The sequence below is a fragment of the Peromyscus leucopus genome, chromosome X (genome assembly GCF_004664715.2).
Source record: "Peromyscus leucopus breed LL Stock chromosome X, UCI_PerLeu_2.1, whole genome shotgun sequence".
Taxonomy (NCBI): domain Eukaryota; kingdom Metazoa; phylum Chordata; class Mammalia; order Rodentia; family Cricetidae; genus Peromyscus; species Peromyscus leucopus.
The window spans coordinates 42,908,714-42,922,078 of record NC_051083.1 but is presented as its reverse complement, the minus strand read 5'-3'; the positions used below and the strand labels follow the sequence as shown (position 1 = coordinate 42,922,078).

The following is a 13,365-nucleotide window of genomic DNA, read 5'->3' as shown; positions in this document are numbered from 1 at the left end:
CTCATCTCCAAATCCATCACATTGGAGGTTGTGGCTTCTGATGAATTTAGGAGCACACAAACATTCCTTTTATAACACCCTAGTATAAATCATATGGCCCGAGATATGTCATAACACTCTTGGCTGTTTCCTTTGCTTTCTTATGATTATAGTTCATTGTTTTTACAAAAAAACATGGGATGATTTCTGGCAGGGCCATCCATGCCCCAACCTGTAGTGGGTAGCCATTCCAGCTTTTATCTGGAAGTTCTAACCCCTATTGAAGCTAGGGAAACTGTTACTCCTAAAAGGCCAAGAGAGGACCCTGAAGACCCGAGATCCAGATGGGCAAGCTCTCTTGGTTCCTGGACCCTGAATGCAGGAGTAGATCAAGCAGTGTTCTCCAGAGAACATCTCCGGAATGTGCTACACCTTTCCCAGACCCTGTAACCAATCCCTTCACTTGTAAATTATCCCACAAAATAAACCTCCCTTTTAACTAAAAGGAGTGACTTAATAATTTCACCAATAACAACCCCTCCTACTTCCACCACTGTGTGGACAATAGGGGATATGTTCTTCTTGGTGCTAGAACAATGAGCAAGATCACCTTTTAGGCTGTAGTGCTGGGGAGATGATACCTGGAGCACACTGCCCAGCCAGTCTAGTCTAATTGTGGGCTTTAGGTTCAGTGGTAGACTCTGTCTTAAAAACTAAGATAGAGACAACAAACAGATGCACAAAGGCTAACAAACCAAACAAAAAGGCTGCACACAGACCAGGAGCCTATATTCATAGCCACACAGGAGGGTAGCAGCCACCACTGATACCTATAAGTTTGACAAATAGGATGATATGCTAGGAACAGGCACTGTGTGAGATATTTAGCTCTAGAACATGGGTTCTTCATCAGGACATATGCAGGGGTCCACCAAGTCAGTAATACTCCTATGATCTCAAAGTCAACCACACAGACACAAGACTTACAGTAAAGCACAGTGTTTATTAAGCAAAGATGTACCTTATTTTGAGCAGATGTTAATTTCTCACAATTGGAAACCTATTTCACATATGTTACCCAATGTAACAGGGTTATAGGGCTACAGAAGGGAGGTAAGAATAAATCAAGATTAAGCCCCCAGAATTTGGGAAAAGGACAAGGTGGAGTGGCTTTTTCTATATTTCAAACTTATGTGGCATTTTTTATTGTGGCAAAAAAGTCCCCTGAACATATGTCCATTGAAGTCAGCTTGCCTCATGAAATAGCTTGAGGTAAGCAGGGGCCAGTGAATACTTGTTATCACACCCAAAGTCGGATGTGACAGATTCCTTCTGTAGCATCATTTCCAATAAACTGGTTATGCTTTAAAAATCATTAGAAACTCAATTTTTGAATAGAGAAACAAATAACCCACCCTCCCTCTCCCATAAAGGGACTCTGCCCATTTTGTATGTCCCTTTCCCACACAGACCATGGTGGTCTGTCTTCTGCCTCATCTTCCCCTCATGGATGAGGATCAATATTCTCTTCAGCCCGAAAAAAACCTGAATTTTCTTCACCAGGTGGAATCAAGTGTGTCCCATTCTCTCTTTGGGCGTTAGAAGAGGCAAGCTGAAGAAAAAAAAGAGGGGGGGCGATGATAGAGTGAAATATTTTGCTATACCTCTTTGGCCCATTTCGTGGCTATGGAAGGATCCTTTTATTTCAAGCTAGGGAGCAATTGACAAATTCCTTAGCAGTAGGGGCTTACAGGGTGATAGTAGGAGAGAGAGAGAACTGGGAAAGACATGAGGCCTGTCCCATTTCTTCTTCCAGCTTTTTCTTAGCTTAGTGGCAGTCCAGAGACCTCAAAATTGCCTTTTAAGCTGAAGCATGTGTGTCTGGCCCTCTACTTTTGTGCAACCAGGCCTAGCCAAAGTCCATCTTTAGGCTTGGACTTGCATTTCTACATTTCCAGAGTGGAAGGAGAGGTGACAGCTCCCACTAGGGAGTGGAGAAGGACAAGCACAAAGGCAGTGTTATCAAGATTTCTGTTGTAGGACTCTTTATTGACTCTATTTTGAAATGAAATAGGACCCAGTAAGTGGAACATAATGAGACGAGTAAGAAAAAAATGGAGTAGGTAGTGGGCTCCAATCTGGGCAGACAGCTGAAGACTACGGCAGTCTGAGCAGGAATGACCAGAAGGCAGAGAGCTGATTCAGGGGGTGGCCTCACAGTGAAGCCCTTAATGCTCCTATTCTACTTCTCTTAAAATGAGCTATCTGAATCCCTACCCTCACTGGTCTGCACTATCAGATCAACTTGGTGACAACTCTCACTATTAGTGCCCCATTCAAGGGCGTCATTGTTTTGGTAAAAGGCAAGAAATGGGGTACTATTGAAGTCTACTTTGCTAAAAGCCCCATCAGATCATTTGCTCATTTTCATCTCTATGTAGGCAGTCCCTCATCGGGACCCAATTTCTAATGACACTGATGGTTCAGTTGGTCATGGCATGTGTTTGAAAATATCACACATTAAGCTGGCTAGAATTTCTAAAAGTTTACAGTATATACTCATTCTTATGATTACTATCTTTGTTTATGGTAGATTGTGTTGTAGGATGAAAACATTTTTGTATGGGTTATTAATTTGTCAGATTTTATATTTCTGATCCTCATAGAGCTAGTTGGGACTTTACATGAGGGGCTAATTCTTCTGTGTTATTGTCATCTGGACCAGCTTTTATACTGCAATCCCAGCCCCAACAGATTGCCCCCAAGTTGTCTGCCCTGTCTAACATAAGGCGCCTCATAGATGCCTTATGTTAAAGCACATTCAGAAATGTGAATTTTAGGGATTTTCTCAATATAATGAGACACCCCAATGTAGGACCTAGACTGCATTGGAGGATTATAAGATCTGTAAGTCCAGAAAGCAATTTGGACTCAGCAATGAGTTTGGCATTAAAAATGATTTGTGTCTCACTTTTATTAGGTAATCTATGCTGTGGAAGACTGAAAGTTAGGTTGTATTTAAGAATCATATATGGAGCTTAGTTATATAAGGATCCAAGTAGACAATGATTTTACTCAGCAGAGAGTTCAACCACCACATATATAATTTTCTTCAAACTGATAATGCTTTCTAGTCTGTATTTCAAACACAGTGCATATTCCTGAGGTGTCCTCCTTATGAAAAAGATGCACAGAAGCCCTCTTGCTCCAAAAGTTAAAAGCTATAGGATATCTCTATCATGTCCATTTTCTTTGTCTGTAAAGCCAAGGGTTGTTGTCCCTTAGTAAATTATGATGTTCTGTAATATGGCTCATAACATTGTGAAAATTATTATTTCATCCATAGCTACATGAAATTTTCTGAGATCCCCTGTCCAGGTGTGTTTGAGTCAAGACTTTCAGATGATATGGGATCACTTACCTGTGACATTGCTAATGGGTGTTGTGAATTTGCAAATGGGTGACTTGACACTGCTGCTGATGGGTGATCGGTTGCTGCAAGAGGTTGATATGTCTCTGCTGCTGGTTCGTGTGGCACTGGTATTGTTTGATGTGACCTTGCCAATGGGCAATGCAGCAGGAGAGGAGTATGATCGGCATTATCATCATAAAATCTGAAAAAGGAAGAAATTTGGATCAGTTACATAGGTCAAAGAATGATGGACCATGAAAAATTCTCCTGGTCTTGAGTGTTGTTTGTTGCACATTTGTTTTCAATATAAGAACTTGTCAATGTAAAGGGAACACAGATGCTGAGATAAATTACAGTCAAGTCAACTTGACTCACCTGGTTTCTTTTGTATCACATAAAGAGTTTCACCATGACTGTGCTCTCTGTGGCCTTATAGATGCCATTCCATCTGACTAAAAATAACTACCTCAGGGATCTGGTGGCTGAGTAATACCTACCTGCAAGGCATATTTCCTAACAACAAATCCAGGGCTCTTTCACAACCAAAAGCTTGGGAAATTCAGAGAATGATATGGATTGCAAAGCCTTACCAAAGACCATTAATCTTTATTTTAATCCTTCTTAAGGTAGGCTCTGATGATGAGAAACATTACATAACATGACACTGACCCACTTCACTAAGTGTAAGGGCAGATGGAAATCCCCATAGCTTTTTGAGACTCTGCTTCAGTAAGAAAGCATTCATTTAAAAGCACTTATTAGATGTTAACTACATGCTAGGAGGAGCTTTTTCTCTCTGGTATTTGAAGTGAGAGACATTATTATTGGGCTAGAATGTATGCATGCCGTCATGCTACATGATCCATGTTCAGCCTTTATATGCTGCTGCCTGTTCACAGAATGTAACAAACATCTTACATCTACTTCCATGGTTTTCATGGTCAATGCCTTCATTCCAAAGAAGCTGAAAAATGGACATGAAATTCTGAAGTTACTCAGCTGTGGTCACTAAAGACTTCTGTGCAAACACCCTGTGCTGAGAGGCTGGACTTGAGGAATGAAGCCCAAATGATTTCAAGGTTTGTATGTGAAATCTCTAGCTTTTAGGCTATCTTATCTAGCCTTTCTGTGTGGAACACCCTCCATTTCATCAACAGATACTGCGATAGGCATTATATAGTCAGGAACAGGAGAAAAGAAATCCCCCCCCTTTTCCCCAATCTGTCTGTCTCTTACCTCTGTGTCTCATTTCGTGAATATGCAGAGTTATCATTCCCAAAGGAATTAATGGGAAGTCGTTCCAGGTCATTAGTAAGGTTACCACCTGCACAAAACCAACAGTTATTGTAAAACAATACAGTATGCCACTCATCTTCTTATCAACATCTTAGGCTCTGACTACTCCTGTACCTGATCTTGTGGCTGGAATACCCAATTTTCTTGTCTTTGCCCCATCTGTTGCTGTGCCATCGGCCATTCACATGGTATATTGCGAAGCATCTCAATACGTTGAGCCAAGGCATATTCACATTGTTGTCGTTCCCTTTCCTACAGGTATTGATGCATCAGCAGAAACAAATATAAAAGTATTTTTATGTCTGAAAAAGCACCCCTGCTAGAAATGAACAACTTTCAAATGAATCCGAAAATAATGGATGTCTGGTCTCTGGGTACTGGGCTATGGGAACTACTGGCTGCTTTGGAAACACACTAGTCACAGACATGTGTGGGAGGCCAACTCCAACTTTTTAAATGGTTCTATGAGGGAGAGAGAGGAATAAAAATCTTTTAGATTGATAGTGGGGAAGAGACAGACAAATACACATGATAGCTTCAAGAGAACCTGGATCAAAATCCACCAGCTCCTTCTGTCACTTCAAAGACCTTTTTATAACAATGCCAAGGGGTGGGGCAAAAGACCTTCACCTTGCTAGATCAAAGCATACCACACAGCCAATTGCAGACCCTTGCAAACACCTGGTAACACCACATGCCTGTGGTCCAATCATTCTGCTATGCATCCCTGCCTGGTAAAGCAAGCTCAGATCTCACTAGGAAACCTTTGTTGGTCTACACACACACATGCCACTGAGTTACAGACTTTTGAGAATTCAGAACACCTGCACAAGCATGTGTTTGTCCTTGACCCTGTATACAGGTCCAGTTAGCACAGATATTTTTAATTCTTTGGGGCAACTCAATTGCAGCCTATGGGGTAGGCTGAGCCAAGTAAATCAAGCCAATCAAACTTCTTATGCAAATGGAATCACCTTTCAGTTATAAAAATAAAAATGAACTTTCCATACCTCTTCTTCAATTTCTTGGTAAGAAGGTGGTTCCTCGGAGAAGGATCTACTTATAGTCAAATCATAGACCTGTATTCTCCTCACTCTTGGGCCACAGGGTTGGTCAACATTTTCCCCAAAAAGTGGACCCTGCTGATGTGGTCTTCTTGGCTGTAATTGGAAGGACACAAAATTACAAACGTCTTGTTGTTACTTCATGCTTTTCCTTAGTGCACAGAACACAGTGAACATGAAGAAGGATTGTTCACCCAAGCCCAAACATTTAGAAGCTGCACTGGCCCCTGCTAAGAGCTGGCTGGGCTCTCCTCAGCTTCTGTACACAGCCAGATTGCAGAACCATCACCGATTATTTTAGGAATATATGACCATACCTGAACTAAGAGTTTAATTGTGTATTAATCGAAAACATGAATAAGAATAAGAATAAGAATAAGAATAAGAATAAGAGGAGGAGGAGGAGGAAGAGGAAGAAGAAGAAGGAGGAGGAGAAGGAGGAGGAGAAGGAGGAGAAGGAGAAGAAGGAGAAGGAGAAGGAGAAGAAGGAGAAGAAGGAGAAGAAGAAGAAGAAGAAGAAGAAGAAGAAGAAGAAGAAGAAGAAGAAGAAGAAGAAGAAGAAGAAGAAGAAGAAGAAGAAGAAGAAACCTAGCTTGTTGTGGTATGTGCTGAGGGCAAGGGCGGGATGAGTTGTCAAGAAAGCTGTCTTTTCTTGAGATGGTTAGCATTGCCTCACAACTGATGAAAAGCAGGACCCTTAGAAATGCTGTGTTTTCAGAGCAGCTCAATTTCCCACTTACTTCAAAATTTCTCACCAGTATTTAACATCCTTGTATATTTAACAGTATGAGAAACAGTGGGGTGTGGTGTACCTCAAAGAACATCCAACCTCCCAGTTTGTAAAGATTCAAGGGTTCTTCTCATCTGTTTCTGAAAAGCTAGTACATCACAGTTATATATGGTTTTGAAAAATAGAGATCATGCTTTCTATAAGGCAAACCTGAGTAAACAGTGAATTTAATCTCAATGATGTTAGAGGTCCACGAAAAAGAAAAATGAATTTTGAAAGACTTTCAGATGTACCTCAGCTATAACACAGGCTGGCAAATCTCCACGCACCATAGGTTTCACCACTGCCTTTGGGCGAGGAGACTGTACTTCTCTGCTTGGACACTTTGGGGATGACTCAACTGTCTTTTGATGTTCTTGTCCTTGGTCCACGACGGGTTGTTGGATTTTAGGGCCTCTCTTAACGTTAATTTCTTTTACTATTACACAGTAATCTTCATCTGAAGAAGAATCAAAAACTTCAATAACATCCTTTTTAGGATTTGAGCTTGTTGCCTCTTCCAAGGGTTTCTTTACATCCTCATCATTGCATTCTCCTTGTTCTGGGGAGGCCTGTTCATCCTGGATGTCATTTAGAAGTAATTCTGGACCTACTTCAAATTCCATATCCATAGGCTCTAGTGAGGACTTTGGATCTATGGTAGAGCCCTGTTCAGGGGAAGAAGCTGAGGAAGGAAGCACAAAGGAGAGCATGAATATAACGGTAAAATATGCCAGCTTTATACAACAGGGCAGTATGGATTAATTTTATGATTAAGAATGAGATGTGCCAGGTGCTAGGAATCATTCGGATAACAGTATTTTTAAAAGTCATTCATATTTGAAAGTAAAGGACAAGCAAAATATGTCTGAATTTCTGTCCACCTCCCAGTTCACACTGGTGCTTAAATCCAGCCCAGTTGTTAGTAACCTTTCATGGCAACATTCTGCCGGCTCTTCTTCAGAATATTTGGTGTCCTATAATAACAAAGCTGAAATAAGTTACAACTCTGTAAGATGTTGCAATACACCTTTGCTTTAATAGCTGAGAAAAGACAATAATGAAGAATTCTGACATCATTTGGAAAATCCACTTGGCATACTTCCTGTATGACCTAGTAGTCTCACAGTCAGGAATTTACCCAAGCAAACTTAAAGTTCCACACAAAACTTTTGGGAAAATGTTTGTAGCAATGTTATTCACAATCGGCAAAATCCTGAAAGCAACCCAGATGTCCTTCCACTGATGGATAGACTAAAATCCTGTAGTATATTCATAAAGTCTAATAAAATGAAATAGATCATTGTTTCCTCTTGTGACATGGAAAGTTGCTAACTGTACATTTCTACGTAAAAGAAGCCAGGTGGAAAAGGCTTCACATTAGGAATAGGGATGAAACCCAGTGGTGTTTTGCTTATGTAATGTGTGGCATTAGGGGGATCAAAATAAAATGGCTAAAATTTCTCTCCTTTGTTCATTTTTCTCTGTACTGTTCTTTCAACTCAAATTATTTTTTTGTTACAGGATCTCATGAATTCCAGGATGGCCTTGAATTCATTGTGTAGACAAGAATGGCCTTGAACGTCTCATCTTTTGACCTCTACCTTCTGAGTACTGCATTGAAATTTCCCTCTAAGTCCAAAATTATTACAAAATGAAAAAAAAATTACAAAATATAAACATTAGGATCAGGCAGAGTCACCCACCAGGCACCTCCCAACTTTTCTGTGCAACTTGAGGATGCACATCTCACTACAATGCTATGAATACAAGCAAACTACCCTTCCATCAATATATTGGTTTCAGTTTCTCCATTTTAGTCATTTTGGAAAATTCTAGTTTCTTGATAGTTTCAGTGTTCAGAATTTTGACTAAACTCTTGTACTATCAAACACTTCCAAATCACTTTTGAACCATAATAGTATATTTGCAGTTTTCTGGTACCAAATGTAAAAAAAAAGACCAAATAAATATCAGTAAGTCATAGCCAGGAACCCAGAAGTTTTTCAAATTCAACATTTGTTGCTAAATATCTTGATGTGCTCTTTTGACTGGAAAGGACAGCTGTAAGAGCTTATAAGGATTTGTCCACAGTTGGTTTAACAGTAAAGAATATAATTCCTCAGAACAAACCTACAAGGTAAATCCAGACATGTAGGTTATAAGCAATCACTGCTCATGCAAATGTAAGAAATAGTCTCTCTCTCTCTCTCTCTCTCTCTCTCTCTCTCTTTCTCTCTCTCTCTCTCTCTCTCTCTCTCCCTCTCTCTCTCTCTCTCTCTCTCTCTCTCTCTCTCACACACACACACACACACACACACACACCTGTGCTGTTTTCAATGGATAGTTTGAAAGACAGTTATGAAACTTACAAAAATAATGGAAGTGATATTACTAAAAACTATGTAAACTTTAAAACTACATCTGGAACTGGGAAAATAGAATTAAAAAAGATTAACCACAATACCTGAAAATTCCACAATACAAAGCTCTACAATAACGTCGTAAATGGATACCCATCCTTTTCTCAAGTGTTGCAGTTTTTTTTGTACAATTTTGTAATTAGCCCTTTATTGAAACACATAAAAGGAACAACAGTATTTTTGAGGGATTAACCTATTTGCCTCTACTCCTATTAAAAATTCCTAGCAAAGCACATGCTTGTGTTTCTGTCATCCCAGCACTCAGGAGTAGAGGTAAAAGAATTGCTATGACTTCTAAGACAGGGTGAATTATACATCAAGACTGTCTCAAAACATCAACAAAAAACAATGAAAGCATGTTGCTGCAATAGACTAGACTACACGGACACAAATGATAAAACATTATTTCATCAAAGACAGGTCTATCACAATGTTTGTAGTATTAAAATAAAAAACAGCTGAATAATACTAATTCAGCAGAAAGGAGGAAAGTCTGCACATTTATTTCTTGGATTTATAAAGTGTCTAAGAGCCCTGATTGCTTGAATCTATGAGAAGATTCTTACCTTATTGCTCTGAAATCATCATCTGAAAAAATTCACAGAAAATGAGCAATATTGTACTTGACATCTGTGATTACACACCATTATAAACCACGCACTATCTTTATTTTAAACCTTGCAACCACCTCAAATGCCATTCCATTTATTTAGTCCATATCCAAATAGCTGGTTGTACCTACCGGGTGAAAATGCTGCTGCTGCAAATTCTGTGGATGAAGTGCTTGTGGTCGTGCTCACGCTTGTATCTACACTTATTATTGTGCATGTACTTGATTGAGACGGTGGCCTGATCTGAACTAATTCAAATGGTGTTTGTTCACTGGCCAGTTGAATATCTGTAAACTCAACCTGAATTTCCAAAAGAAGGTAACACATTTCACTAACCAGATAGAATAGGATGCAAATAAATGGAAACACAAGCAGGAACCCAAACTTTAGATGTAACTTTAATCAATTGAAAAGCCAACACAAAATCCAATATATATCCTTTAAAATATTGTTTTAAGTTACTAAGCTTCAACATCTTTTGGATAGTAGCCACCGGTGAGTTTTCCCAGAGTTCCTGCACATTCAAAGTATGATTCAAGCAAGTGAAAGCCAAGTAAGAGATGATTAATATTTTAGGTTGATTAAGTGGAATGATATCAGTAAGAGTATTTTGGCTGTAGTAAAGGAATCTATTGCTATCATTTTCCCTTAGGCTGCTTGTGTTTTAGTCAAATGCTAATTTAAAACACTTATGTATGCTCAACTTGGAATCAGGCTAGTTACCAAGAAATTAGCCATAAATAGAAAATTCTCTAAGATTAAAATGTAATTTGGTGGGGACTGGAGAGATTTCTCAGTATTCAAGCACACTGGCTGCTCTTCCAGAGGACTTGGGTTTGATTCCCACCAACAACATGGTGGCTCATGACCATATGGCAAATAGGAGTTTTTGCTTTCTGTGGAAGCCCAGCATTGCAAGAGTGAACAGAGCAGTCTATTGTTCAGCATTGTAAGGGTATATAAAACAGGCTACCATCAGCTTAGAATGTACTTAAATTGAAAATTAAAAGAATTGTTTCTACAAATAATTGTGTGTGTGTGTGTGTGTGTGTGTGTGTGTGTGTGTGTGTACACATGTGTATGTGCTGGTGCTTGTGCACATGTGAACTTGCATTTGGAAGTTACATGACAAGCACATGTGTCGAGTCTCTCACTATCCAAACTAGTCTGACTGGACAACAAACCCCAGAGATCTGCCTGTCCTTGCCTCTTCAGCTCTGGGATTATAAGTGCACAGCATCATGTCATTATGTACACCATACTGAGGTGGGTTCTCAGGATAATTGTAAGTCATTGTCTTTGCAAGGCTAGCACTTTATGGAATAAGCTATCTCCCCAGACTCTCATGGTCACCATTTTGATGATATTCAAAAAGTAAAAAAAATCTCATGCCAGACCTTGCTTAATAATTTAGGACTTTGCATATTTTATTCCTAAAGAGTGGTATAGTTCTATTTCCTTAATAACCTGATCCATTTTGAATAGCATATGAACCACTCTTCATATAAAATATGTTCATCAGTCAAATCCTCTTCATCCCCGACTAAACATTTAGTTTGGTTTCACGGAGGTAATTGATTTGGTTGGGTAGGGTTAGCTACCAAGACATATCTATGGCACTTTTTCTTTTAGAAACTTGTTTCTTGAATCATATGAAGCATTTCAACTTCAGGATACAGGAACAACCTGACTTTTTAAGTGTCCTCTTATTTGTAATTAATGCATTATTGGAAATATGGCAACTTTTTCATTACTTAGAAAGATAATCTGTTGAGCTGATATTAGACTGCTATTCATCTTGCTCAGGGTCATTTTGTTTAAAGTTCAAGTTGAGTTTTGTCCCCTCTCTTTCTTCTATATCTCTACTTAATCTTCTATCTAATTCCCTCTGTTTCATACTTTTTTCTGAACAAAATGCTAGGTTCAGCATTAGTACTTCTTCAGAGGCAGAAGCTCTTACTCTGTTGTGCTTGTGTCAGTATGCTAGGTCAGTGCTTAACACTCGGCTACAACCTCAGGCTGGGAGTATGATATTTACATATAAGCCCCTTCTTTTAAAAATGCATTTATTTATTTAATTTCACTTGTTTGTGGTCTGTACACCATATATGTGCCTACTACCCACAGAGATCAGAAGAAGGCATCCATCTGTGCATAATATCACCTAGGCTACATGCAACATGCAGTGGCAGGGAAGGAGGGACAACTTCACTAAGCACCAGTGGGAAATGCTTGTTCTTCTATAATTCCCTTCTTAAAATTTTATAGTAATATTGTATTAGAGTTGAGTTTCAGATCACCAAGAGGAAGGCCAGGTTTTAGATTTGTACTAATGTCTATGCCTAATGGATTCACTCCAGTAAGCAATGAAGAATGAATAATGAATGATAATGAAGAAATGACTTAAGGAAAGGATAGGAACAAGCAAAGCTAATTAGGGATCATTCACTATCCATAATGGGATGTGTAATATGGTCTGAAGTTTCCTCATAGAACCCAGAGCAGCAAAAGATCAATAGACTCCCTTACCGTGTGTGTGTGTGTGTGTGTGTGTGTGTGTGTGTGTGTGTGTGTGTAAGTACATATGCCTCTGATTGACACTGGGTGTCCTGCTCTATTACTATCTAATTCCTTTGAGCCAAAACTTGTTACTGAACCTAGAGCTAGGTCTGGCACTCAGCAAGCCCTAGCTCGTCTCCACACTCTACAACAGTGGTTCTCAAACTGTGGATCATGATCCTTTTGGCAAACCTCTATCTCCAAAAATTTTACATTACAATTAATAACAGTAGCAAAATTACAGTTATGAAGTAGCAAAGAAAATGATTTTATGGTTGTAGTTAACCACAATTTGAGGAACTTTATTACCCTCATCATTAGGAAGGTTGAAGACCACTGCTCTACAGGGTGAGGGTTACAAGTGTGAGCATGTCCTCCTAGAATTTTATGTGGGTGTTGGGGATTTGAATTTGGGTGCTCATGCTCACACAGGAAGCTCTATTTCCCACCAAATATCTCCTCATGCCTTGATAAACTTGTTTTTTGTGACAAGGTCTCATTTTTCAGGCCAGGTTCTCCTGGAACTCATATGTAGCACAAGCTGGCCTGAAATTTGCAGCCATCCTTCTACCTCATTACCCCAATTTCTAACATTACAGCCATAAGTCAAGATGCTCAACTTTCAAACTTTCCTTACAAATTACAAAAAAAACCCACTTTAAATTATGTCTGAAAAGGAGTTTAGCTTGATATTTTTCTAAGTTATCACAGGGACTATTCTAAGCATGGACATTTCTTACAGAAAGAAAAAAATATACTATAGGACACTGCCATGCTCACAAGACAGTTACTAAAATGAAAGTCTTTCTATGCTGGCAAAACATATTAACTAAATAATAAAATTACAAGGAAAAAGGCTGAGGGTTCTATGTAATGGCTGTCAATGTACATACTTCATTGACTGATTCAGGATATTCCGCATTCAAATTTTCAGCCTTGCACTTTCTTTGAATTTCCTTCCTTTTGCGTCGTTTTAGAAGCCTTAATAAAAACATAAAGAAATCATTATCAAAATGTGTTTTGTGTACTGACCAGGAAGCTTCCTCTCTGCTGGCAAGCTTTCAAAGTACTGGAAGGGTTATTTAGGCTGAATAAGGGAAAAGTCATCAATGCTCTTACCAGCTGTGAACATTGTGATCAATAATAATGATTGGCATGGCAAGATATGCACATGTTTGAAATAGTGGCATGAATGATAAGGGGACAAACAACCCATTTCTGAATAGATTGAAGCCCCACCACAGGAGAAAGA

The 13,365-nt window shown here is 39.1% G+C and overlaps 1 protein-coding gene across 1 annotated transcript in view; it reads right to left on the bottom strand.

The window, feature by feature from the left end:
- Nucleotides 1-962: 962 nt before the first annotated feature.
- Nucleotides 963-13,365, bottom strand: part of LOC119086646 — a 34,051-nt gene continuing 21,648 nt past the window's right edge. The window contains exons 9-16 of the mRNA XM_037199134.1: nucleotides 13,007-13,094; nucleotides 9,686-9,854; nucleotides 6,775-7,205; nucleotides 5,698-5,847; nucleotides 4,802-4,939; nucleotides 4,628-4,715; nucleotides 3,401-3,593; nucleotides 963-1,591 (exon numbers count right to left, since the gene is read on the bottom strand). Coding sequence (XP_037055029.1) covers nucleotides 3,412-3,593; nucleotides 4,628-4,715; nucleotides 4,802-4,939; nucleotides 5,698-5,847; nucleotides 6,775-7,205; nucleotides 9,686-9,854; nucleotides 13,007-13,094 — 1,246 coding nt within the window. The 3' untranslated portion in view covers nucleotides 963-1,591; nucleotides 3,401-3,411. The remainder of the gene's footprint in view (nucleotides 1,592-3,400; nucleotides 3,594-4,627; nucleotides 4,716-4,801; nucleotides 4,940-5,697; nucleotides 5,848-6,774; nucleotides 7,206-9,685; nucleotides 9,855-13,006; nucleotides 13,095-13,365) is intronic.